The 20,113-nt window shown below is 39.1% G+C and overlaps 2 protein-coding genes across 2 annotated transcripts in view; one reads left to right on the top strand and one right to left on the bottom strand.

Moving 5' to 3' along the window:
- Positions 1-20,113, top strand: part of nt5dc1 (5'-nucleotidase domain containing 1) — a 545,446-nt gene that overhangs the window by 52,321 nt on the left and 473,012 nt on the right. The window lies entirely within an intron of this gene.
- LOC144493924 (uncharacterized) overlaps positions 1,335-20,113 on the bottom strand; it is a 48,492-nt gene continuing 29,713 nt past the window's right edge. Inside the window, exons 7-8 of the mRNA XM_078213504.1 lie at positions 6,229-6,282; positions 1,335-3,094 (exon numbers count right to left, since the gene is read on the bottom strand). Of these exons, the coding sequence (XP_078069630.1) occupies positions 1,335-3,094; positions 6,229-6,282 (1,814 nt within the window). The remainder of the gene's footprint in view (positions 3,095-6,228; positions 6,283-20,113) is intronic.

The raw sequence follows: 20,113 nt of genomic DNA, 5'->3' as shown, positions 1-20,113 counted from the left end.
AGGATATTATTAAACTAGCAAGAGTGCAGAAAAGATTTACTAGGATGCTACCAGGACTTGATGGTTTGAGTTATAAGGAGAGGCTGCATAGACTGGGACTTTTTTCTCTGAGGTGTGATCTTATAGAGATGTATAAAATAATGAGGGGCACAGATCAGCTACATAGTCAATATCTTTTCCCAAAGGTAGGGGAGTCTAAAACTAGAGGGCATAGGTTTAAGGTGAGAGGGGAGAGATATAAAAGTGTTCAGAGGGGCAATTTTGTCTCACACGGTGGTGAGTGTCTGGAACAAGCTGCCAGAGGTAATAGTAGAGGCAGGTACAATTTTGTCTTTTCAAAAGCATTTAGACGGTTACATGGGTAAGATGGATATAGAGGGATATGGGCCAAATGCAGACAATTGGGACTAGCTTAGGGGTTTAAAAGAAAGGGCGGCATGGACAAGTTGGGCCGAAGGGCCTATTTCCATGCTGTAAACCTCTATGACTCTGAGAATTGATACCTGTGAGTCCTTCTAGTACTGAAAATTAAGGTATTAATTGTTGTGGGTTTTAAAAATGTCAAATAAAACTTTTCACTTTTCCTATTTCTCTGTCAGTACAATCCTTTTTTTTCCTCTTTTCCTTCTGGGCTTGATTTTTCATTTTATTCTACCCTGTTCTAATTTACAATATTGTCTATTTCTCAATCCTTCAATTTGTTTGGTTACGGATATGCCCTGTTGTTTGCCCTGTTCACTCAGGTTCTGGACGCCCTGATTGCCTTGCTGCCATATTATCAGTTTGCACTTTCACAAAACTAATGAGGAAAAATGTGTTGAGCTGAAATGGAAGGCACATCCAGCTGATGGTAGATACTGTTAAATACCCTTTGCCCATTCCTTAAAAATTTGATCCGGGTATGTGTAAATTCATTCAAGGCACTATCCGTTATTAGTAGACTTTTTACAATTAATTTTGGTGTGTAATAGAGTAAAAACTTGTTCACCTCAGCAACAGGAAGTATTTATTTAACTGCAGAAATGCCAAGTTCACAGTACTAATACACAAAATTATTTATTGTTAGGTCTTTGTCGAAAGATGTGCACATTTAAAAATTTCAGTCTGATAGCCAGAGAACTTTGTTTCAAGTAATTTTATTGACATGGATAATGGCATCTGAACATTTTCTCTTAAACACACAATTCTCTGCTAACGCACACGTTAATTTGACCTTTTATGCTTGTTATTTTGTTTCTAAGTATGATCTCTAATCCAAGCTCTATGTTTTCCAATCACATTACAATTCAGTCCCACCATCCATTTCAAATTGCACTTTCTTCAGTTGATGGTCATCATGATGGAACAATTAGATATCCTGAAAAAGAGGAACTTTTCTCTTCAGATGAATATAAACCATTTAAATCTTCTGAAGGTAACTGAAGGTAAACTTTGTCTTTTCTACGTAGCTTTAATATAGCACTCCCTGAGGCCTGATCAATATAATCTTTTTTATAGTCATCATATGTGTACATTACGGCTTTGTCATTTTTGTATAATCCAACCCAAACACTTGCTCCTTTGACGTGTATATGATAAGAAAATTGATAGATGCCAGATATTTTGCATGTAAAAATCCCAGTAGACGGATCATAATTATCATTTGAATTGATTAAAATTTTGTCAAACACTATTGGTTGGTCTGTTGATGAAAATGAATGAGAAAGGATGGCTGTAAATGCTGGAACAGAAACATCATCATTGTCATGCACGGTCGTTTTTCCAGGTGGACCTGGTGGACCAGGAAGTCCTGGAGGACCTGGTGGTCCTTGCCGTCCAGGTGAACCAGGTAGGTCGCCTGAAATCTTTCCATAATAATTACCCGGAGGACCAGGAGGACCAGGTTCTCCTTTTTCTCCAGGATATCCAGGAGATCCTTCATGTCCAGGTTGCCCTCTTGGACCCTGTGCTCCAGTAGGCCCGGTCGGTCCTTCTTTTCCAGGGTATCCAGGTGACCCTGGAGCGCCTGAACTACCTGATTTACCAGGTGACCCAGGTTGTCCTGGGTCACCCTTACGACCAGGAAGTCCTTGTTGACCCTCTGGACCTGAGCTACCTGGTTGACCTGGAGATCCTGATTTTCCTGGTGCACCACCTGGACCTGGCTGGCCCTTTAGGCCTTGAAATCCTTGTGGACCTGGTGGTCCTGGATTACCTTTTGATCCAGGTGTACCATTTAGTCCTGGATGTCCTTTTGGACCCATCTGGCCTGGTGGACCAGACCGCCCACTTGGCCCTTGTGCTCCAGGTTGACCTGCCTCTCCTTTTTTCCCAGTTTCTCCAGGATAGCCATTTGCACCTGCAGAGCCACGCTCTCCCTTCGGACCTTGGTTTCCAGGTTTTCCAATGCCTGGCATTCCTGGTGCTCCTGCTGAACCTTGTTGACCCTGTGAACCCTTTGGTCCAGGCAATCCTGGTGATCCTGGTTCTCCGTCAGCTCCAGGACTTCCAGTTCTTGATTGCCCAGGTGATCCTGGTGACCCCTTTTGGCCTTGTGCTCCTGGCTTTCCTTGTGAACCTGGGCTACCCTTTTCACCATTTGAACCTGATTTTCCGGGTGGACCTGGTGGCCCAGGTTTTCCTATTCCGTTTGATCCAGCTGGACCTGGTGGCCCTCTAGGTCCTGGAATGCCTTTTTCACCTGGACGTCCTGGGGCTCCAGATCCTGCTTCTCCCTTGGATCCTGGTTGACCTGGACTCCCTGACTTTCCTTTTGCTCCGGGTGGTCCTGCTGATCCTGGACGACCTGGTGGCCCTTGGGAACCTGCTTTACCAGGGACTGACAATCCAGGTGAGCCGGGTGCTCCTTTTGGTCCTGCACTGCCCTTTTCTCCTGGTTTCCCAGGAGCTCCTCTATCACCTTTTTCTCCAGCGGATCCTTTTTCGCCTGGCCTTCCTGATGCTCCTGGAGCACCTGATTTTCCTGTAGATGACTGGCCTGGTGGTCCTCGTGGCCCAGGGCTACCAGGGGCCCCTCGCAGTCCAATTCCTGGACTTCCTGGTGGACCTCGTGGCCCTGGAGGACCTGGGCGGCCACGTGGCCCACGTTTTATTCCTTTGTTAAAGAGAAAGAGAATATAGTTTAGTTGCTTTTGATAATGCTAGTTCTTTTCATTTTGACCACTTTTCTTGTATTGATCAAGACGGTAGCAATGGTTAATGAAGCATGTTTCCAAAAATAAATTCTCCCGTTCTGTCTTAATATTATATCATAACCAGAAATTTAGTACAACTCTGGCTTGATACTGGTAGAGTGATCTAAGTACATTGATATCACAGCCTGCCTACCTGCATATAGATTGCTAATCACTCTGAAGCAGGACTGTTTTCTAGTGATGGAACATGTTTTAATGATAGTCTGCAATTTTAAAGATTTTCTTGGCATTAGATTATTGCCAGATTATTGGAATTTTTCTTTGTTGAAGTTGCCATATAAATACAAGTTGTTGAGAGAACATTGCTAAGTTAAACTTAGTTGATCGACAGTAAACAAAATTCTATTACATCTTCTGTCCCTGGCCTCTATTGGCCAAAATTGTAAATGGTGCCCTTTTTTCAGAAACTGTCTCCTGTCTCCATTTCAAAATTACTGCCACTTCATGTTTATTTAAAAAAAACCTTGACTGCTCTGTTCTTGAATACTGCTGCCCCCATCTCCAATCTGCTTTACATTTTCAAAGAGGTTGTTATATCTCAAATCCATGTTCACCTTTTCCTCAGCTCTTATGTTTGAATCTCTCCAATCAACTTTCTGTCCTTTCCACAGCACTGACATGGCTGCAACAAAAGTAATAAATGCCTGTGTCCATGCTCAGTTCACCTTCCTAAACCTCTCCACAGTCTTTCAACAGAACTAAGCATCCTCCAAAGCCACCTTCTGTTGCCCTGCTCACTTAGGCTACTTTTTGTTGGCTCCACAGCAGTAACTTCCCTTTCCCAACCTGTACTGTCACCATTTGAGTCTCCCAAGGATCTATCTTGGGTTTCTCATCCATGTTCTGCATCTTGGGAATTTTACTTAATATTAATAATCTGTTGTGAGCCATATGATTCATTCCTCTGTTCTTATACTTCACATTTTGTTGCCTGTACTGGAATAGTTGAACCTGCAAATAATGCATATCTTGATGGAATAGCTTCATTATGAGATGCTCCATATTTTTCTTCACACTAGATAATTATCTGTTATATATTAAAAATAATAAATGGGTTTCAGCAATTAACGCAAACTACAGTGGAAAGTTCCATATCCAACTTTGTCAATGGTAAAACTCGCTATACATGTGTCAGCATTTAACTACTATACTTGCAGTTGAAACAGCCATTGTTTTTTTTTAAATGTCACACAGCGTTGGCTGCTAAAATGATAACTGTTGCAAAACGCTGACAAGTTGTGGGGTAAACAAAACTGCCTGTGTCTGCTTACATGGTTCTGACAGTAAGAAGTTTAACAACACCAGGTTAAAGTCCAACAGGTTTATTTGGTAGCAAAAGCCACACAAGCTTTCGGAGCTCTAAGCCCCTTCTTCAGGTGAGTGGAGACTCACCTGAAGAAGGGGCTTAGAGCTCCGAAAGCTTGTGTGGCTTTTGCTACCAAATAAACCTGTTGGACTTTAACCTGGTGTTGTTAAACTTCTTACTGTGTTTACCCCAGTCCAACGCCGGCATCTCCACTACATGGTTCTGGCCATTGAGTGCTGTGTTGGGGCAGGCTACATCTCTGTACCACTGTTGTATAATTATTAAGCATATTGCTAAAATTGAAGCTTAGTAACATCTTGTTTTTTTTATTTTGCTAATGGGATTGCATTTTTATTTAATTTCTCTGTTAGAAGTTCATTAGTTTTCCTCCTGGAGGCTCATCCTTTAATTTTGCTGCTCTGCAAAACATATCAATTCATTAACCTTGTGTGGTTACTTCATTCATTTTCTCCAGGTTTTTAAATTTATTTGATTTTTCCTATCATTGTCAAGTTGCCTTATTTAATTTAAATTTTAAAATAATGTATTTTTCATCCTTATTTAATTTTTATTTGAGTTTAATTTTTATTTGTCTTCAGTCCTTTCCTAATGTCATATGGTAGAAACAAATTCACACAATTCTCAACAGATTGAGGGTAGTTTTTTTCTTCTTTGTTTAAGACATTAGCTTTTACATTTTTAGAATTCAGGAAGCAAAATGACTGACAAGAAATATATCATGCTGTTTCTTCACTGTCGCTGGGTCAAAATCCTGGAACTCCTTCCTTTACAGCACTGTGGGTTTATCTACACCTCAGGGACTGTAACGATTCAAGAAGGCAGCTCACCACCACCACCTCAAGAGCAACTAGGGATGGACAGTAAATGCTGGCCTAGCCAGCGATGCCCACCTCCCATAAATTAATACTTTTTTCAAAACTTCAATTTTTATTTTTACTTGTGAAGAGGTTATTTTTTATTGTATTTTACTTTAAATGGATTTAGTTTGGGAAAATCTAGCATGTCTTGCACAATTGTGTGAATGAGTCAACACAATGCATGTAAGTATAGAATTCTAATTTGCTTTTGAGTCATGGGATGTAGAAGGCCTTATTACTTAGTGTGTAATTCCAACACAAATGATCTGGTCCTGTATCATGTCCTAATCAATTGTGGGAACAGTTAAATCTGGTATCTCACCAAATCCATCCATAGATCCACCAGAGTAATTATTCTGCCTATTGTAACAGGATGTTGTAAAAAGTTACACTTGTTAAAAAATTCTTTTTTTTCCCTTATCTCCCATGTCAATAGTAATGTTGGTTACGTGCATTGCATTATACTGAAGTATTCTACAGTGAATTAATTGAGCTAATATTTTTACAATACATTTTCCTACACGTTCAGCATTAATATCAAATTAGTACAAGATTAGTTTTATCCTCAGCACATCATACCTGAATAAATTTTAGTCTTTGTGCAGTACACGGAACATGTTAATGGCAATTGCTATTGCCACATTACAATTTAGTTTGTGAAATAAATTTGATGAAAGCAACCCGAGTTAAAACTTACTATTTTTCTAGAAATATTTCGGTGTTTGAAGCTAATAGGGAGAATATACTCTCAAATGTGTGTTGAAAACACTGTGTGGTTGACTAATTGACAGCTCTGCATCTAAATACAAATTGTTTGCATGAGATTCCAAAATGTCATTCCACTTAGTACCTTCTGAACTGTATGAATCATCTCCATCTGAATCGATTCCATCTGAATCACTCCCTATTTTAGAAAAATAATAATAAATATTCAAATAATCTTGACTTTTTAAAAAATTACATTGAAAATGAACATTAATTTTTCACAGGCCTCATGATCTGCATTGTAAATTTCAATATAGAGCATAATTACAATATGGAAAATTCAGTTACATACTCTAATTAGTTGCACTACTGTTTGCACATTAGATACGTAGAAAGCTTTAAGAAATGGCATAATAAGGGCTAAAAACTAATACGTGAAAACAGATACAATTCAAATAACAAAACAAAATGAACAGAATATAGCACTTGACTAAATTCATGTTTTAAGCTTCTTTTTGAATGTACTTTTTTAATTAACAGTTACTTTTGGTGGCACATTCAATGGAAGTTTTCACATACACCATAACCAAACAGCAAATTGCCTTTATTTATAAAGCCGAATAAACTGTTTCCTTGATACTTCGATGTACAATACTACTGGACCTAAAATGCCAGAATGGATCACTCTTGTAGGTTTTAGTTAAAATTTAATTGGTTACACTAATTATCTGTACACCAATAAAGCTGATGCAACTGGAGATTGAAGATTTATTTTTTCTTTTTTGTGAACCAGTGCCTCCTCTACTATGGGATGGGTTGATACAGGTTAAAGTTCTGTTATAAAGCTAAACAGTTCTGAAGAAGAGTTATATTCAACCTGAAATATTAACTCTGTTTCTCTCTCCACCGATGCCAGACCTGCTGTTTTCTGTTTTTATTTCAGAATAAAGTACCGTGTCCCAGCAATATGCCTGACCCCCAATCTTCATTGAACAGACATACAGAGACCATCGTTGTAAATATTTCTATTTCCTATCCTTATTAAATCTGAGTGAATATGTGCCCTTTTGTGCCATTGAGATATCATTTTTCAGAAAATAATTGAGACTAGCTAAACTTATTTTGCATAAGACCTTTTGAAGAGAGTTGAAATGAGTCTTTGATCTCTCTGGGCTAGATTTGACTCAGTAGTTAGGACTTTGTCACCAGTTTGGCAATTACGGCCCCCGCCTTTTATAACATTTGTTACAACTATTGTAAACTATACGTTTTGATTGAAGACAGATAAAAATTGAACTTAGTGGTCCTAAGTGTGGATGTGTAAAAGCTTTTGATTTTTAGAATATTAACAGATTATTGCCATAAAATGTGGAACTTAATATGGAATTAAATTAAATTATCTTTATTAGGACAAATGTCATTTTAAAAGATGATTTTGGACCTCAACAGTTCAAGTTTTTCTTTAGGATGGTAGCCAAATATCTTTATCTAAGCAACATTATTATTCATTCAGTTTCATAAATCAGCAAATTTGTCATTCAATAGTGTAAATACTCAGTATTTCTGTAGATATTAAACTATCTTGAATTTCTTTCTGTTAGCAAGTGTTCTTGTGCAATACAACAGAACACCTGGTGTGGCCATCTGTTTTAATGAAGTAATTCAACCTATATTGTCAAGGTGTAATGTGTGAATGTTTTAATTATTCATAAAATCTATAACTTTTTTTGTAGAAAGTTATTGTAATCTAATACATTGTGCCTAGATTGGTGCTGTGTGAGTGACTCTAGTGGGTCTCTATCTACCTAACTCATCCAGCCATTTAATGGAGGAAAGATTGGAAAGCAAAAACTTGTCTGCTGTTTGGGTGAACTTTGTTAGTGGCTAGTTATGCAGGAGCATAAACAAAAGGTAAAATGAGGTTAACTCATGCATGTAGTTGTTACAGGCATTGACGGCATTACACCGGAAACTTGAAAATTGGATGGTGACTGCAACAAATGGTAACAGAATTATGTGATGCTAACACTGCTTGCACAACAAGGATGCAACCACAATGTCAGCTCCCTCAACCACTCAACACCATGTCTAAACTTGACAGTCCAAGGTTTAGCTCCATCTAAGTCACCCGTTTGCCTGTTCCCAAGTACTCAGAACCTCTTTGCTTTCAAGATCTGGTCGCCTGCCCATCTTGGTTTCAGGAAGACTACTGTATAGTATGGAAATTCAGTGGATATAGGCTTCTTCTATTCCTATTTTTCTCATCTAGTTGTGGCTTGGAAACTTTGATATTTGCTGTCAAACAATACAAATAAAGTGATGACAGCTTTTATTACCTGATGTTGAGTGTGTGCAAGGTGACCAAGGCTGACTGAATATCCAAGGGTTTTCAACATAGATAAAAAGGGAAAGGGAGTAAGATGGTTTTGTTAGTTAAAGATGAAATCGGTGCAATAGCACAAGAAGATATTGGCTCAGAAAATATAGATGTAGAATCAGTCTGGATAGAGCTAAGAAGCAACGAGGGGTGGAATGCATGAGTGGAAGTTGCCTATAGGCCTCCAAGTCGAAATGGGAAGATAGGGGATGGTAATAAACAGGAATACGGATGCACATGACAAGAGTTCTGCAGTAACCATGGGTGACTTTAATCTGCATATCAATGAGTAGCAACCGTACTGTTGCAGGTGAATTCCTAGAGTGTGTACAAGATGGTTTTTAGACTGGTATGTTGAGGAACTAACGAGGGAATGTGCTATCCTTGATTTGGTATTATGCAATGAGAAGGGGGTTAATAAATAATTTTGTTGTGCGAAGTCATTCAGGGAACAGTGACCGTAACAAGACAAATTTCTTCATTAGGTGGAAAGTGACGAAGTCTGATTTGAAATGACTAAATCTAAACAAAGGAAGCTGCAAAGGTATGAGGTGCGAGTTGACTAAGATGGATTGGGAAACTTCTTATAAAAGGCATGATATAGATTGGCAATGGCTAATTCATTGCAGAATTCTCTACCACAGAGGGCTGTGGAGGCCACATCACTTAATGTATTTAAAAGGGAAACAAATAGATTTCTAGACGTTAAAGGTGCCATTGGCTTTGTGGAGAACGCTGGAGTTTAGAATTCAGATAGAGGATCCGCTATGATTGTATTGAATGGTCTTGAAGGGCCTTTTGACCCATTTCTGCTTCTATTTTCTTTGTTTTTATGTATGATATATTGTGTCTGGTGGAAAAAGGACATGTCATTTAATGCTAGTGTGTATGTATACACACTCTTGTGTATATAAAATACAGTATGTGTTACAGTATTGATGTAGTTTTCACAGATATGTACACATTTTATACCATAAATATAACCCTATAATTTGTGTATATGAATGGTAAGTGTGTGCACATATCTGTGTTGGGTAAACCATGGGGACACAGAAAGGGAGAAAAATAATGATAAATGGTGATTGTTATTTGAGCACATCAGCAAGGAAGCGAGAAGGAGGAAAGAATTGAAGTGGGAGACAGACAGAGAAACTGTAGATAGAGAAGAGCAGCTGATTGCAATTGTCTGACCACCCCACCTGAATTTTAAAAATATTGCGTATGTAATAAATATAGACATATGTTTAAAGAATTTAAACAATAAAATACGAGTAAAGCCAACTTCAACATGTACTTCACTCATTTTCCAGCTTTATCTTTTACAGACCAATGTGAATGCCAGTGATCTTAAATGAAGTTCAAACTTACCACCATAACCTTTCTGACGTTGGCGTGCAGCATTGTACCCCATTCCATAGATCAAGTTCAGTGTGAGCAATAAGAGAAGCACGGTGATTTGTTTTGAAACCATGGTTGTAGATCAGATCAGATCTGTAAAGAGTAAATAAGAATTCTTACAATCATTAATGGAAAGAAACATAATTTAAATTTATTATTCAGTACAATTTCAAGAATTAGCACTCGAGTGGAATGATTTAAGTTATTGTGGAATTGAAATGCCTATGTACTGCAACAAAATATTTTTACTCTGCATTATGTATGACTTTCAAGGTAGTTATAAGGCCTGGTGTAAGAAATTTTCTGTTACTCAGACCATATCTTGTTTGATATGTAGATGCTTTACCAATAATGTCTCTGCATCCCATAGCTGAGTAATGTGGCGGTGTGTCATATATACTGATGCATTTGTTGTAGCATTCTGTAAAAAAACAAACTGGTGTGATAAGTCACTACAAACCCAGAACAATTGATCTGTTTGAGCTTTAACCAATTAAACATTATTGTGAAGTTGATGCCCACACATACCAGCATATTTTGATGTCAGAGCCTTGCTTCAGTCCAGTATCCCTCACTGGTTACTCTCTGAAATTATGCAGAGAGTGATGGAGTGCCTTCAAAACAGTGTCTGTTGTCGTATTTATATATGCAAGATTTTAGCTCTGCACTACTAAAATTTGTAACTCCTCCCTTTCAGAACACAAGTGCTCATTATGCATTTTATATATATATATACTTTTTGTGTCAAAAAGTTAGGTCAAGCTAGTGGGTTGTTTGTGGTTAAAGCTTCCTTGCCATCTTTGGGATTGGTACCTATCTCATGTTGACAGTTTCAAATCCAAATGTGGAACAGATAATTTATGTCTCAATATTTAAGAAACAAAAACATTTTGTTTTTTAATTCATTTAAATCATTCATATCTGACAAACTTGGAGTAACATTTTACTCATTGTCAACATAAAGCAAAATTTCATGTATTCAGTCAGTTTTGTAGAATTGACATTTTGCCATTTGTCAACTTGATATTGCTCAGGCAGAAAGGAACCAGCAAATATGCAAACTGTTTCATTCTTAAAAATATTGTAAACTAGAAAGTACTTTTAACAAAAGTTTCTTGAGTTTCGGCCAATCCATGGATTTTGTTTTCTCTGATGGTAAGGTTGAATGCTCAGCACAGCATGGTTGCAGAAGAGAGTGCGTTGCACAGTGGAAAAGTTGTGAATTTCGTGGAATGGGAACTAAGGTGCAGTGGGGGAGGGGGGGGAGACAAGTTGCTTTTTTATCCAGTGCCTTTAATGGTTCGTGTTACAGTTAAATATTTAATTTAACCGACTTGTAACTTAAACCTGACCAGGTAATTAGTTAGAAATCAAGAAATAAGAGAAGCTTATGGCAAAGGCAATGCAATATTTGCCTGACACTTCAATTTTCATATATGTAGCCTGTATATGTTAGGTCAGACACGTGCTTTACCAAAGGCAAGACTAAACCAGTCATATAGAAATCAAAACCACACCATTTATTTGGATGTATTAACTATGTGGATATACAGTAAAGACTTAATATACTTCAACTGTACGTTCCATTATCAAAACTTTATCCATTAAACAGGTATGCAGACATTATACCTTTACCTGTGAATGGTCAAGCCCACATCATACAGTCATAGAGGTTTACAGCATGGAAACAGGCCCTTTGGCCCAACTTGTCCATGCTGGCCTTTTTTTTTAAAACCCGTAATCTAATCCCAATTGCCTGCATTTGGCCCATATCCCTCTATACCTATCGTACCCATGTAACTATCTAAATGCTTTTTAAAAGACAAAATTGTACCTGCCTCTACTACTACCTCTGGCAGTTTGTTCCAGACACTCACCACCCTCTGTGTGAAAAAATTGCCCCTCTGGACACTTTTGTATCTCTCCCCTCTCACCTTAAATCTGTGCCCTCTAGTTTTAGACTCCCCTACCTTTGGGAAAAGATATTGACTATCTCGCTGATCTGTGCCACTCATTATTTTATAGACCTCGAAAAGATCACCCCTCAGCCTCCTACGCTCCAGAGAAAAAAGTCTCAGTCGATTCAGCCTCTCCTCATAACTCAATCCATCAAGTCCCGGTAGCATCCTACTAAATCTTTTCTGCACTCTTTCTAGTTTAATAATGTCCTTTCTATAATAGGGTGACCAGAATTGCACACAGTATTCCAAGTGTGGCCTTACCAATGTGTTGTACAACTTCAACAAGACATTCCAACTCCTGTATTCAATATTCTGACCGATGAAACCAAGCATGCCGAATGCCTTTATCACCACTCTTGTCCACCTGTGACTCTACTTTCAAGAAGCTATGAGCATGTACCCCTAGATCTCTTTGTTCTGTAACTCTCCCCAACGCCCTACCATTAACGCCCTAGAGGTGGGGATGTGATCGGCGCAACTTGTGGGCCGAAGGGCCTGTTTGTGCTGTGACTTTCTATGTTCTATGTTCTATGTTCTATTAACTGAGTAAGTCCTGCCCTGGTTCAATCTACCAAAATGCATTACCCCGCATTTGTCTAAATTAAACTCCATCTGCCATTCGTCAGCCCACTGGCCCAATTGATCAAGATCCCATTGCAATTGGAGATAACTTTCTTCACTGTCCACTATGCCACCAATCTTAGTGTCATCTGCAAACTTACTAACCATGCCTCCTATATTCTCATCCAAGTCATTAATATAAATGACAAATAACAGTGGACCCAGCACTGATCCCTGAGGCACACCGCTGGTCACAGGCCTCCAGTTTGAAAAACAACTCTCTACAACCATGCTCTGGCTTCTGTCAAGAAGTCAAGAAGTCCCTAATCAGTCCTTGCGTCTCTAAATGCCTGTAGATCCTGTCTCTCAAAATACCTTCCAACAATTTACCTACCACAGATGTGAGGCTCACTGGCCTGTAGTTCCCAGGTTTTTCTTTGCAGCTCTTTTAAAACAAAGGCACAACATTTGCCACTCTCCAATCTTCAGGCACCTCACCCGTGACTATAGATGATTCAAATATCTCGGCCAGAGGACCCGCAATTTCCCCCCTAGCCTCCCACAACGTCCTGGGATACACATCATCAGGTCCTGGGGATTTATCTATCTTGATGTGCTTTAAGACTTCCAGCACCTCCTTCTCTGTAATATGTACAGTCCTCAAGACATCACTATTTATTTCCCCAAGTTCCCTAACATCCATGCTTTTCTCAACAGTAAATACTGATGAGAACTATTCATTTAGGATCTCACCCATCTCTTGTGGATCCGCACATAGATGACCTTGTTGATCCTTAAGAGGCCCCACTCTCTCTCCCTTGTTACTCTTTTGCCCTTTATCTATTTGTAGAAGCTCTTTGGATTCTCCTTTGCCTTATCTGCCAAAACAATCTCGTGTCTCCTTTTTGCCCTCCTGATTTCTCTCTCAACTCTACTCCTACACCCCCTATACTCTTCAAGGTATTCACTTGATCCCAGCTGCCTATGCATGTCATGTGCCTCTTTCTTCTTCTTGACCAGGGCCTCAATATCCCGAGTCATCCAGGGTTCCCTATTTCTGCCAGCCTTGCCCTTCACTTTAAGAGGAATGTGTTTACCCTGAACCCTGGTTAACACACTTTTGAAAGTGTGCCACTTACCAGACGCCCCTTTGCCTTCCCACAGACTCCCCCAATTAACTTTTGAAAATTCCTGCCTGATACCATCAAAATTGGCCTTGCCAATTGAAGTCTTATGAGCAACTGACCAAGTCATTCTTCCTTTGGCTGCATCAAAGTCACTCTGGTTCTTCAGACTTCTGTGTAGTTAATGGATGGGGAGAGGCCTCCACTAGTGATTGTTCCACCCACCACTGGCCCCAAAGCCAACACTCCAGGTGCCCCAAGCCTGTCATGTAGCCCAGTGGTTCCCAACTTTTTATATGTTCCGGTACATCTCTATACTACAAAGAAGTTTTGAGGCACACCTCCTATTTTCTCTGAACAAAAGACTTTTTTGGGGCAATTTTCAGCCCGTGTTCGCTGTCCAAGAGAATGGTGACGCGGGTTGAAAATCCGGGGAGAGAATCGGGAAACACGTGTCCATGTTTTACTGTGCATGTATGAATGCCAAATGTCTGATTTCACCATAATAATGCTGAGCACTAATAGTTTCATTTCTAACTATCACAAAACCTGTTGACTTGGAAAAATGTAAACAATACAATATAAATGCAAACTGTACAAAGGAAACCTTGACTTAAAAACACAGTTCATAAATATGTTATCCAGTTCATACAAGATTTAATATTTTGTAATGATTATCAACATGAATGTTGACTTTTTTCCACAGACACTGCCTGATTATCTTTAGTTTTTCCAGCATTTTTCCTCCTTATGCCAGATTTCCAGAATTTGCCGTATTTTGCTCTTGTATTAATATTTTGAGTACTATTACTTCAAGTAGAAAAATAAAGTATGAGAAAAACGGTAAAATAATTTAAAAAGTAAGAGGAGGAAGCTGAAGTGCAGGACAGAAGTCTCGAGCATAATGCTAATCTCATATCAAGGTATTAGCTAAACATAACTATAGATACAAGTTATTGGCATTGTTTCAGTATTGTGATTTTGGGAACAGCATATACCATGTTTTACCCGTCACTTCTCCCAGGGTTTTTGTGCCCTTTTTGAATTTTCACTTTTAGTGCAGGCGCATGTGGTCTTTGTCTTTAGCTGCAAGTCCTGTTGGTTATACACATGAGCTCTTTCATGGTCGGCGCATGTGAGGAAGGCCTGAGGTGGTTGGGTCTTCGTGCCGACTACTGAAGGTGAAGGTTCATTGTAGTGTAATGACATGAATTTTTAATCATTTTGAATCTATTTTTGTGGCACATTTGAGGCACACTTCAAAGGCACACTAGTTGGGAACCACTTGTTTGCAACTCTTGGCAATTGGTTGAACCTCCTTGGACCCAACAGATGTTTTTACATCAAAACAGAAAATGCTGGAAATACTCAGGTATGGCAGGGCATCTGCAGAGAGAAAAGCAGAACACAACCATACTGAAAAGCTGTGTTAGGGTTTTCATTTAACCTTGCTTAATCAGTTTGTTGAAATAAAATACTTTACTGAATAACTTCATGATAGAGCAGTTTGATAAGAAACAAGGACATTGGGCTAAATGTCCATGAATCAATAGCTTGTTAACAGGCCTTCTGAACAGCTTTAGATGTGGGTAACTGACAGTTGAAGGTGCAAATTGTGAAACTTCTGCAAGTTAGCTTTAAAGGCTGAAATGGAATGTTTCTTGGGAGAATGGAACTAGCCATGGGGAATGGCTTAAGATGAGATTGGGAAAGATTGATGTAAGGGTTTGATTGATCAAAGACGGACAGTTATGTGCGAATGGTGGGTGAATAACATTAAAGTTGGACCTTTCAACTTGAGGTATAGACAAAGCTTTCAACTTTTTAATCAGACATTTCAAAATAAAGTTGGTCATTAGAGGATGAAAAGCTCTCATCAATCAATCCGGGCCTACCTCTGAGAAAGGGTATAAAGTAAGAGACTTTGGGAGACCTCAGTTCAATCGGTATTGGAAGGAAATTCCAAAGGATGGATCCATACTAACACTTCTTGGTAGTTTGAGAAGTTGAAGATGTGAGGCACCAAGAAGAGGAAGACTGGTCACTTTGAGACCCACCCCTTCTCTAGCAGTAATGCGCAGACTGTCTCAGTGTGCACCTCACACGCTGACTTGTTTTTAGAATTTAGATCTAAATTTTCCACAACTACACTATATTTTTGCTGTTCCTGTTGTTGGTTTATATCCTTCCAGCTATTCTCTCTCTATCCTTAAATTGTTTTATTCACTTTCCAGACACAGCTCTTTTATGGACCACCTCATAGAGTCATCGCGGTTTACAGCCTGAAAACAGGCCCTTCAGCTGAACTTTTCCATGCTGCCCAGTTTTAACCATTAAGCTAGTCCCAATTGCCCGCTTTTTGCCTATACCCCCAATACCAATCCTACCCATGTAACTGTCTAAATGCTTTTTAAAAGACAAAATTGTATCCGCCTCTACTACTACCTCTGGCAGCTTGTTCCAGACACTCGCCACCCTCTGAGTGAAAAAATTGTTCCTTTGGACCCTCTTGCATCTCTCCTCTCTCACCTTAAATCTATGCCCTCAAGTTTTAGACTCCACTACCTTTGGGAAAAGATGTTCACTATCTACCTCATCTGTGTACCTCATTATTTCGCTCTCATATTTCTCATGTTCCTAAGAACCAATCCACTGCAGCTTCTCTATCACTTGCTCAACTCCTCTATCTCTTTTCTTAAACAAATCGTTTCACACACACCATTTTTAAATTGCTTCTATTAGACCATCAACCAGGTTACTTTCAAAATGCTTTTTTACAAATGAGCTCCTGTGTTTCTTTGGTCATAGAAATATGGAATTAGGAGCAGAAGTAGGCAAATTCAGCCCCTCGAGCATGCTCCGCCATTCAATCAGATCAAGGCTGATCTCTCCCTGATTTCAAATCCACCTCCCCACATGTTCCCCATATCCCTCTTTCCCTTTTTTAATGTCAATCATTGGTTACAGGACATTTAGAAAATTGTGATGATTAGACAAAATCACCATGGTCTTGTGGAAGGAAAATCATGTTTATTAAATCCATTAGTATTTTTTTGAAGGTGTAAACTATCAGAATAGATAAAGGGGAACTAGTGAATGTCATAAATTTGTATTTTCTAAAGTTATTTGATAAGTTGCCACATGAAAGGTTGCTGCGCAAAGATAAAGGCTTGTGGTCATAATGTCCTTTAGGGAAGAAAATCTGCCATCCTTAGCTGTCTGGCCTACATGTGACTCGAGAGCCACAGCAATGTGGTTGACTTTCAACTGTCCTCCAAGGGCAACTAGGGATGGGCAGAAAATGTTGGACAACCAGCGACGCCCATGTCCCACAAATGAATAATTTAAAAAAATCATATATTAACATGAATAGAGAATTGAGAAAGGAGAGGACTCGGTGATTTTTTTTCAGGTTGGCACGCTGTTAATAGTGGAATGCTACAAGGATCAATGCAAGACATGTAGCTATTTACAATCAATATTAATGTTTTAGACGAAGGATCTAAGTATATTGCATCAAAGTTTGATACAAAATTAGGTGGCAAAATAAGCTGTGCCGAGGGTGAAAAGACACGGATTTAGACCATTTACATTAGCGGGCAAAAAGGTGGCAGATGGAGTATTGTGTGGGAAATTGGGAGATTATTCACTGCTGGTGAGAAGAGAAAAACTGAGTACTTTTTACATGTGAGAAACTATTAGATGTTGTCGTTCACATGGATTTGGTGTCACCGTACAGTAAACACAGATAACATACAGATGCAGCTAGCAATTAGAATGACAAATGGTATGTTGGCCTTTATTAAAAGAGTCAAGATATATTACTTCATTAATAATGGGTGGCACAGTGGTTAACACTGCTGCCTCAGCACCAGGAACTCCGGTTCAATTCTGACCTAGTGTGACTATGTGGGTTTCCTTCAGGTTCTCCGGTCTCCTCCCACAGTCCAAAGATGTGCAGGTTAGGTGGATTGGCCATGCTAAATTGCCCCTTAGTGTCAGGGGGATTAGCAGGGTAAATACATGGGGGTTACAGGGGTAAGGCTTGGGTGGGATTGTTGGCGATGCAGGCCTGTGGGCTAAATGGCCTCTTTCTGCACTGTAGGGATTCTATAAATTCTACAAGGCTTTTGATAAGACCATCCTTGGAGTGCTGTTCAATTTTTGCTTTCTGCATGTCAGGATGGACGTATTTGTCATTGAGTGTTTGCAACTAAGGGTTCACCAGATGATTCCTGGGATGAGAAAGTTATCTTGGGAAAGATTGAGTTGAATGGTCCTAAATTTTTTGCAGAAGAATGGAAGATACATGATTCTGAGAGAAAGTTCTTAACAGAGCAGATGCTGAGAGGTTGTGTCCTGTAGCTGGCAAGTGTAGAACTTGGAAAAAAATCTCAGGATAAGGGGGTTGAGATGAGGAGCAAATTCCACAATCAGAGTTGGGAATTTTTGAAATTGTTTTACTGCAGAGAGTTGTGAATGTTCAGACAATGAATGTATTTCACACTGATTGATTGACAGATTGGGGTTGCCATTTAGCCATGATTTTATTAAATACAGGAGCTAGTTTGAGAGTTCATCGGAGCTACTCTGCCCCCTGTCTCTTATCATTTTATTTTATAACAGTGAAACACTGCAACATACTGTACTTGATATCTGCTATTTGGATACTGGAATCAATGAAATGCTGGAAAATCTCAGCAGGTCTGACAACACGTGTGGAGAGAGAATAGAGCCAATGTTTCGAGTCTGGATGACTCTTCATCTTTGACAGATGCTGTCAGACCTGCTGAGATTTTCCAGCATCTGCTAATGGGAGTAAGGTTATGCAGTTACTTGCTTTTTTGAGACTTAAATTGCTATTACTGAATTATCTGTTGTCAGAACTTGGGGTGTTATAGCTCCCCGTTGCTTTCTTCATGGCAGCATCTTGGCCAATCTGAGTTGACTTGTCAACCAATCAGCGTCTTTATTGCTGTATTATAAATTGTGATTGTTTGAAATTTGGCATTCTTATATTTATCCTGATGTGTTTAGGGCAAAAAATTTAGGCATCATGTCTCTCATTCCAGTAATATTCAAAATCTGTATGAGCTTATGCCAGGAAATCTCTCATGGTATTATTTTAGTGAGTTGGAAGGTATACTAACTTGGAAAATTTGAAATGTGATCAAGCAATATGCACTATATACAAGGTTTCTAACACGACAGGATGTGTATAGCGATTATATATAATCTGGCTAATTCAGAATGATTGCCATTTGATTACGTCGATCTACCAGAGTAATGAGATGTTTTGATTGTGTTGTGCCATCTTTCGTTTCCCTTGTTTTTCAGTTCTTGGCTTTTGTTTCTTGTAATGCTGCTATTTGCGTTGTATAATGATCCTTTACAATGCAGGAAGACGTTTTGTGTTATAATTGTTAAGTTTTCTAAATTGCTTAATTGCACTGGACGTTGTTTCCGTTTTATAGCGAAAAGAGGGTTGATTATAATGTTTGTGTTGAAAGTAATCAGAGTAAGATACAAAGGAAAAGTTGTTTTGTTCACTACTGTTGTATGGCAATTTTGACCCAGGTACATAGCTGGCAGCAAATAATGCTGCTATTAAATTGCAGGTAGGCAATGCTTCAGAGACTTTATTGCCAACTCTGTTGTTCCCAAATTGGGGGAAATTGAGCTCATTGTGTGTACTGTAAATCTGATCATCAGAGATTGCAGTATAGAAGTTGAACTAACGGTAAGATTTTTGTTGGGAACTATATATGCCTAAGATAGGCAGTCGTGCAATTGTAAGTAATTTTAAGGTAGTTTATTAAGCAACAGTTTAGATATGATGGATTAGCTAAATAAAAAGGTAAAGTACTTTTATTGGCTATCTCTCGTGAGCAAAGATGATCTTCCAAGAGTTCGAAGCTGGCTGAGGCCAATGTGGGATCTGCAGATTTTATGTCACTTAGGGCATTTGTTGCATTGTGAGATATCTGGTTGTGTATTATCATTTTGGGTCATAGTGTGATATTTTTGCCACTTTTGTTTTTTCTCTTCGTTTTGTCATTGTTCTCAAAATGCTGTGATCCTTCCCATAGTCTCTGCTGTCATCTGGTTTAATCCAAGGTGATGGCCTCCCAGGAGTTGCTGTCATTGTTGCGTTTCTTTATGTTGGCTCTCAGCACATTCTAAATTGTTTATTTTGACCTTCTTTGGTGCGTCTGTCCTGACTGAGATGGGAGAAGAAGAGCTGTTTTGAGAGGCTGGTATCTGACATCCAAACTGCATGACCAACTCAGTAAAGCCTGATCATTGCCTCCATGATTGTGACTGCCTGTGAGAGGACACTGCTGTTCAAGTACCTGTCCTTCCACTCAATATGCAATTTTGCAGGCAGCATTGATGGTATGACTTGTTTTTGAGATGCCTCCTAAATGTTGTCCATGTTTGCAATCCATGCAATAAGGTAGGGATCATGACTGCATGGTAGACTATGAGCTTGCTTTCAGTTTTGATGCTGCAATGGCCAAATACTCCCTTCCTCCAGTGGTCAAAGGCTGCACCGGCAGATTTCAAGTGATGCAGATTTTCCTTGTCAATGTCAGGCTTCTGTGAAAG

Source organism: Mustelus asterias, chromosome 5 (assembly GCF_964213995.1).
Source record: "Mustelus asterias chromosome 5, sMusAst1.hap1.1, whole genome shotgun sequence".
Classification (NCBI taxonomy): domain Eukaryota; kingdom Metazoa; phylum Chordata; class Chondrichthyes; order Carcharhiniformes; family Triakidae; genus Mustelus; species Mustelus asterias.
Note: the sequence above shows the minus strand (reverse complement) of the source record. Positions and strands in the feature narration are given on the sequence as shown.